The sequence below is a fragment of the Papaver somniferum genome, unplaced genomic scaffold, assembly GCF_003573695.1.
Source record: "Papaver somniferum cultivar HN1 unplaced genomic scaffold, ASM357369v1 unplaced-scaffold_10, whole genome shotgun sequence".
In the NCBI taxonomy this organism is placed as follows: domain Eukaryota; kingdom Viridiplantae; phylum Streptophyta; class Magnoliopsida; order Ranunculales; family Papaveraceae; genus Papaver; species Papaver somniferum.
The window spans coordinates 5,166,710-5,174,822 of NW_020618825.1; the positions used below are offsets into that span (position 1 = coordinate 5,166,710).

At 38.9% G+C, this 8,113-nt stretch overlaps 1 protein-coding gene across 1 annotated transcript; it reads right to left on the bottom strand.

Moving 5' to 3' along the window:
* Nucleotides 1–1,646: 1,646 nt before the first annotated feature.
* On the bottom strand, nucleotides 1,647–3,156 carry LOC113326201 (zinc finger MYM-type protein 1-like). Its single transcript, XM_026573970.1, has 2 exons — nucleotides 2,850–3,156; nucleotides 1,647–2,692 (listed from the first exon to the last, which is right to left on the bottom strand). The coding sequence occupies exons 1-2, from the start codon at nucleotides 3,154–3,156 to the stop codon at nucleotides 1,647–1,649; spliced, it is 1,353 nt and encodes a 450-aa protein (XP_026429755.1).
* Between the last annotated feature and the right edge of the window lie 4,957 nt (nucleotides 3,157–8,113).

The following is an 8,113-nucleotide window of genomic DNA, read 5'->3' on the forward strand; positions in this document are numbered from 1 at the left end:
GAGTATTTTATTTAATTATTTTGATCGGCTATTTTATTTTTTATTTTGAAATTTATTTTTTAGGGGTGCACCGGTGCAGTATAGAGACCACGTACCAACTCTACTGACCGTATGATTTCCGGGCGGGATTTTCATATTCAAATTGTTTTGTGCGAGCACATTAGTGTCATAACACAACACGCTTAAATTCGAGCACAACACGTGATTTGACACAGATGAGATAACATATTTGTGCGGTGTGTTTTACCAAGCTACTTGCCACATTTTGGCACTGTATGTACAACACTCAGCGGGTTTAGGTATAAGCATAACATAACATGCAGCACAGGCAGTGGTGTAATCAAAATTAACTTGTGTGTTTAAGTATTCTTTACTCGATTAAACTACGGAAATGCTAGTTGGCTCCTATATATTCTTCATCTCCCTATTCACCTCCCCATAATATAAGCCCCACATTTATATCGAGATCCGCATTCAGGTTTAGGAGGGATTCACCATTCCCTCAATGTGGGGTTCAGAGAATAAGGAGGTGGAGATTAGGGAGCCAAATAGCATTGCCGATTAAACTATTCCAAATGGTGGACAACCAGCTTTCATAACTCAGTTGGTTAGAGCACCCGTCTAATAAACGGGAGGCCTTGAGTTCAACTCAACTCTCAATGAAAGCAATTTTTTTGAAATGTAATTAATCTTTTTTTTTTATTTCTATTCTGACATTTACTCAAACCTTGGGTGATCATCAGTAACGACCTGCAAGGTATTTCCGCAGCATGTCTGGCATAGCCATAAGTGGAGACCAGACTGGTATTTGTGTATACCCTCATTTTGAATTACATTCAACCCAAATTAGAGAGTTTCATTACCTAAGGGGTTGATGGTTACTTTGGATGAGATTCCGGTACTGGTAATTGAAAGCTTTAAGGTTTAGAAAGTTTTTGATTCCTTTCTCTGCACTATCCCATGACTCTTCTTGCAGCAGCACCTTGGTCCTCCAATGCAGTAGCATCTCAAACCACCACCTTTTCCAAGATTAGTGTAAAGTTTCCAAGTTCACCGTAATATACGCTTGATCAATGAAACAGCTGCTACGGAACCAGCACTCTATGTCAACAGTTGGTAACATAAAATTTGCGTACCCTCAAATCGAGAATGGTATGCAGTAGAGCTATCCATACTATGGTTGGTGGTAGAAGTGTAAAACGTGCCGGTCCGGTACAACTCGGCACATGAAGTCGCGTGCTTCATGTGCCATGTGTCGTGCTGTGCCAACGATTTAAATGTGTTGTGCCGTGCTGTGCTTTACTAGTCAAAAGCTAGGCACAGCACACCCCACAGGCACAACACACGAATAAACGTGGTGTGCTGTGGCGTGCTGGTACACGTGTTATAAACCAGGGCCGGCCCTGGCATTTTGCTGCCCCAAAGCTTACCCAAAAAATGTTGCCCCCCAGCAAACTACAGTCAGGAGCATAAGGTGGTGTACAAACTATGTTAGCCTCATTTTCTGTCATATTTAAGCCTATAAATACATATATTAAGTTCCCAAATGTTTCCACAAGCTTGTCAAATATTTCAACAGAACATATATTCAAAATAATAATAATAATAAAAGTTCATTCGATTCGAATAATAACACAGATTACCATCTATTCGAAAATGACCCTTCTTACATTCCTGGATGCGAAATCAGAAAGTACAATTTTAAAATCAACTTGCATAGCCATGTCATTTTCAATTGATAACATAGATAATCCTACTAGTCTTTCCTGCGACATAGTTGATCGAAGATACGAGAAAATCAACTTTAGCTTAGAAAAACTTCTTTCCGCGGAGGCGACTGTGACTGGAATCGTAAGCAATATCCTATAAGCAATCCATGCATTAGGGTAACAATCACCCATTCTTAATAAAAAATTTAAGACATCTATTGGCTTACTACACGAACTAGGTAGTACAATTCGCATGACGATTAGTTCCATACATAATTCCCTGCCATCAATATCACTAGATCTACCATGCTTCAAATAAGCTTCAAGTGCAACACATGCACTCATTAATTCATCCTCACTCATATATTTCAACTTGTTCAAGTCATACAAAAACCCAAATATTTCTTCGTACATTTGAAATTGTTCAAATCTGGTTCGGAATGAAGACATAGCACTATCTACTATATATAAGAAGTAATTTTTTCTAAAAAACTCCTCACCTGATGTTGGTTCGGTAGTACGGGTGTTACGAACTTCACGAAATGTAGGTTCAGTTCCCATCGCTCTTGCAATCTCCTTAGCTTCATCCATTGCCTTTTGAAACCCATTTACTCTAAAGTATTTAAAAAACTCAATAAGACCTTTCATTTGTTGTATAGCAACACCGATGTCCATATCTTTAGATTGCAATGACTTACTCACAGTATTAACAACAAACATAAGTCTATACCAGATAGTCAAGCTAAGATAAAATTCAAAATTATGCAAGTCAAAACTTACTAAGCTGTCGGCAATACTGACTTCTTGAGACATAGGGGATGAATCTCGCAATCTCTCTAAAGCATTTCGAATTTTTGGAGCTTGGTATCTTATTGCTTTGACACTTGAGACACGGCTTTCCCACCGTGTATCTGACAACGGTTTAAGTGTCCATCCCTTCTTTCCAATCTCCTCTTTAAATACATCCCACCGGTTGGTTGAAGCTGAAAAAAGTGTATAAATACGTTGTATGGATCCAAAAAAAAGAACTTGCTTTAGGACAAGACTTGGACATATCTGAAAGTATGAGATTAAGACTATGACAAGCACATGGTGTGTAGAAAGCTCTTGGATTGATCTCGAGTAATCTTGCCTGCACACCTTTATGTTTTCCTTTCATGTTTGCTTCATTGTCATACCCTTGTCCTCTTATATCATCAATGTTTAACCCAAGATTGATTAATGCATCTTCAAGTTCAAAAAATAAACCTTCTCCTGTTTTATCTTCCACTCGCAAAAACCCAAGATAATACTCTTCGATTCTTGCTGTTGAAACATCTACGCATCGGATGATAATAGACATTTGTTCCCTGCGAGAAACATCAGGAGTACAATCAAGAATAACTGAAAAGTATTTGGCTTCGTGGATTTTCTTGACAATAAGCTTTCTCGTTGCATCGGCAATCATTGAAATCAGTTCGTTTTGAATATTGTGGCTGAGATAATGAGTACGCGTTTCATAATGTATGCATTAAGTCGGACATTATCACGAGGATTTAAATAGACATCATATCATTTGAAATTATTTCAAGTAAAATTAACAAGTATTCAATAGAAAGAAATAGCCCATCAAATATAAAATTGGATCATTGTCATGTAAATTAATGTTCTAGTCAAATATAGGTAATGTCATTATAACAACGATATTAAAATATATTTTCCAAATATTAAGGTATTATATGTGTTGTTATAAAAATAAATCAGCATAAATTGTCAAAAATTAGCTAGAATAGTGACTCTTTTGTGAAATCACTACAAGAAAGACAGTCTATAGCTACACCAGTTATTTGAGGATGTGCGGCAAAACAACTTTATTGCTACAGTTACATCGTGGTGTGGAAAAAGCGGCTTTCTAGCCACATCAGAAAAACCGGTGAGGCGAAATATTGTGCTTTTGCCTCGACAATCTTAGGGGTGGGGCAAAAAGATGACTTCTTGCTGCAGTACTCATTTTAGATGTCGCAAAATCGTAATAACTTATTTTTATTATCAGTAAGAAATAAAAAGAATTATTTTTATTTCCATAAGTAAAACCGTCCAACTCCAACCTGACCTCCATGCACATATTCCCTTCCTCAACTTTCTCTGTTTATCGTTTCATATATTCTCTCGAATTAAATTTTATTTTTATTTCCATAAGTAAAACCATCCAACTCCCACCTTCATGCACATATTCCGTTCCTCCCACTTTCTCTCTTTATCGTTTCATATTCTCTCTCTCTCCATGTTTCTTCCGGCAACCCTTTCAGATCTAGCAAGTAAAATGTTTTGATGTTGTTTTCATTGATATGACTAGTCTCGAATTCCAAACTTAGGTTAGTTGACAATTATGTTCATCGGATCCAGTTGCATGCATTTTGTTTCATTTAGGAAAAGAAAGGGAAGTCTTCATTATTCAACCTTCTTCCTCAGGGTTTGATTGCGATGAGTGTGTATTAGTGCAGTCTCTACACCGAATTTTAAAACTTAAAGAATTATTTAACTGAGATCTGATATAACAGGGGTTGTTTTTTCACAATTTTTTTCTTTAATTGGTTTTCTGTACATTGACAGTATGATAATTGCTAACCTCAGGCGTGCTTTTTTTCCCTTTCAATTCTAAAACTATATCTAGTTCAGAACATTTTTTTTTTGAATTTTCAGGGCCTAGATGGATACTGCATGTCAATCAAGTTGCGGACGTTTACAGGACAATGTAGTCTTCACATCTTTAGTAAACAAAATGATTATATATGATGTTTAGAAAAATAATTGAACACGAAAGTAATTTTCTTCCTTTAATTTTGATATTGCAGGAGTACAACGAAAGATGATTGGGATGAAGTTCAGCATAGTTTCAATTTTCTTTTCTTTTTTTCTCAAGATTACGATGGTCATGTTATCCATCAATCATTTATGCATGTGATGTATTGGTTAAATTAAATTTATAATGTATACATGTACTCGATTTGTATCAGAAATGAAGTTAATTCAACAAATGAGAATTTTGATCTCGGTGATTTGTTCTCTCTTCATCAAATGATTCAGAATTAAGTTCAATTAATTAAAATATCAACAAAAAAAAAGAATTCAATAATATATAGGTAAATTTAAAACTTATACAAAGCCTTTAGTTGGTAACCTAGCAACAAGCTGGGCTTCAACACCTCTTTGAATAGCAATGCCTAATCTATGAAAAATAAAATTACCAAAACCACTACTAGCATCATTATTAACAATACAATTCTTCAGGCGTTTGAAAAAACACAAAGTATCTTCACCAAGTTCCCCAAGAGTAGAAAACGCTAAGACACCCAAACCATATCCAAGTGAAGCACACTTTTCCAAATATTTATCTTGCTTACGCGAAACCGCCTTAGAAATAGCTTTACCTGGGACAAAAGAACGAATGCCTTCACCAGTGAAGGGAGAGACACCTGTGACATCCATGCAAACATCTTGACCATTCTCCCAGTTGAGAACAAGGATATCGGCATGCCTCAAGTCCTTGCCATCATCTGACACCATACCATGAGAGACTTCCTTGCGCGCAGGCACGTTAGCTTTGTAACAAATATCAACTACAACATCTCGAACAAGATCATGTCGAAACTTACTTCCAACATCTTTAGCACAATTAAGCGCATGGTCCCCAAAAATGTCCATAGATTTGTTACAACTAGAGCATAACCCATTCTCAACAAAAAGTGGGATGCCAAGGCGATAACAAAGTACAGCTCTGAACTGTCTAGACCCGAGGCACTGATTAATCCCACTAATGGGGAAAGCCAATAAATAATCCTGGGCATGCTTAATACGGTTACACTGCCACAAAACGGAATCTCTTGCAAACATAGAAAATTGGTCTGGGATTTGCTTCTTGACTGCATCAAAATAAGTGACTGCCAGGGAGTGCATGAAAGGGGGGCAGTATCATCGACACAATAAGAAGGAGGTAATCCACATACCTGGATAAAATTCTGGAGAGCCAACTGATAAGCAGAACCTTTGCCTGTTGAGAATAAATCCCCCAGAATTATATTTTGTACTGAAGATGTCTGACTCTGAGAAGGAAGGTAGCACTAGGTACTGGTGTCATCCATGGTGTAAATGCCTAGGCCACCATCTCTGATAGGTAAAGTAGCTAATCTTTGATGTAAAGGGCCAAAACCCGCACCATCACCAGTAATTAGTAGCCTCAAATACCTAAGTAAATGGTCATCAAAGAGATCAATGGAACGTTGCAGGACTACTGGATTGGTAGTACGCATTGCAAAGTATAATCTTGACACACCAGTGCAATTGCGAAGTAATAGCATCTCACTCTAAGGGTCTTTGAGTTTTTTAATTGCAGACATTAGTCGAACAGTCTTATTCACCCTGTTCACCAATATATCACTAATAAAATTAAGATCCAAACTCACTGGTCCCCCCAAAAGTTTAACGCCATTGGTAGGTCTACCAATATCAAGTGGGAATACACCATAAGCAGTGCTTCTGGGGTCAATAGAAGGCCAAAATACCTCTGTCTTCTTGATATTGAGATGTAAACCCTTACTTGGACCTTCGGTTTCTATTATACTCAAAGCCTTAGCAACTTCAAGTGTATCACCAATAATCGTACCATCATCAAGGTACCAGGCATGTAAATCAAGCTTACAACGGGAAGCGATAGACTTCACAAGAGGGTGAAGATACAAGGAAAACTACAGAGGACCAAGGGGATCACCTTGTTGAACACCGAGTGCCGAAGACAGAATATACTGGTCATAATAGAGTCGAGCAGGTCTTGAGTAGCAAAATTCTACCCATCGATAAATACCTGGACAATGAATCCGAACCTCCCTGAGGAGATGGGATCTACACACCATATTGAATGCATTGGAGAAGTCAATAAGTAACATTGACATCTTGTCCGACTGCCCCTTCAACTCAAAAAGGCCATTAACAGCATGTAAAATGCTTTCCCCCTCTGCAGGCACCCCAACACCAAATTGGTGGTTCCTTAAATAGGAAGTCATGTCCTTGCCGACTGAGAAAGCAGCAACCTTGGAAACTAACCTTCGCCAAACCGTGCCGACTGCAATCGGCCTTAACCCGCCATCGGGTTTAAGTAGCGGTGTTAGGGGTGCACTAGCTATGAACTTGCCTAAACCGCTGGGGCATTTGCCTGCCAACCAAAGATTAACCACCCCTGTGATGGAAGAAACTAAGTCATCCGCAACTGCAGCTGCTGCTCCACCCAAAACATCGATTAAATGTTGTGCACGTAACCCATCTCGGCCGCACGATGTGCCTTTTGGGAAGCTCTTGATCGCCCCAAGAACTGCCCAGGAATCAACAACAATAGGATCAACGACTACTGGTACATCCGGAATGGTAGGTGGAGGCGCATCCGGGTGCTTAGATTGCAATTCAGAATAAGTGCTTTCATTACGAGGAGCAATCCCATTCGAAGAAACTACTCGTATCGCTGCTGCAAAGTGACCACAACTTATCTTCTTTTGGCATGCAATGATGTTGGCCGCTGCTTGCTTCTTCTTATCTACCTTCTTACTCCCTGATGACTCGGAAGTTGCAACAATTTGTTAACCAAAATGAAGCAACCATTAGCCTCTTTCCAAACAGTTAAGGCTTGATTAATGGCGGCGATTTGAAGACGTTTCCTATTGATGGATCTTTCTTCAGTAGAACTCTTAGGTCTATATAAGGTCAGAGTACATATAGGTAGGAGAATAAGTTGTATCCAAGAAGACATACAATATGGATTGAACAGTACCTTGTCAAGGCAGGCCTTCAAGACTCGAGAGAAGTTGAGTCTGCATTTATGGGGAATGGAAGCGACGGTAGTGAACTGCCTTTGGAAGGATGCATTGAGCAGTTCCGGAGATATAGAGACAATCTCAATATCACGGATTGCAGTCCCCCTGAAGTACTTCCAACAATCCGGTCTTCAACAAAGTTATCCAATCCACACTTAGCACTACCACAAACAGCGTCAACAGGCCTTGCCAAACCGTGAGTTAGGAATTCTTCTAAAGAATCATTGCTAGGGCCTGCAATAACATCACCATGGGCAACTCCATCCTGACCTTTACAGGGCATTTTCCAACCATGAAACCGCATACACCTGATGCAGCCACATGCGTAAACGGAGCAGAACCCTCTCGAAAGCAAGGTAAATTTGTAAGTCCTTAGAGATTAATTCTCTACAGCTGTTCTTTCTAGCATCAGAGACGAGATGTCTGTCCTGCAGATGTTTAAGGATCGACCCTTTAGCATAACCCCTACCATTCGCCCCATTTGGACAACCATCGAAACTCCGTAGTGGACATTGGCAGTAACCTTCTTTTGTTTCTTCCGTACAAGATGAAGATGAATCATTA

Excerpts from the sequence above, each read along its gene's own strand:
- LOC113326201 (XM_026573970.1), bottom strand. The coding sequence starts at position 3,156 with ATGATTGCCGATGCAACGAGAAAGCTTATTGTCAAGAAAATCCACGAA. Across the intron at positions 2,693-2,849 it reads CATGAAAGGAAAACATAAAG|CTTCAACCAACCGGTGGGAT; the intron begins GTGTGCAGGCAA and ends CACTTTTTTCAG.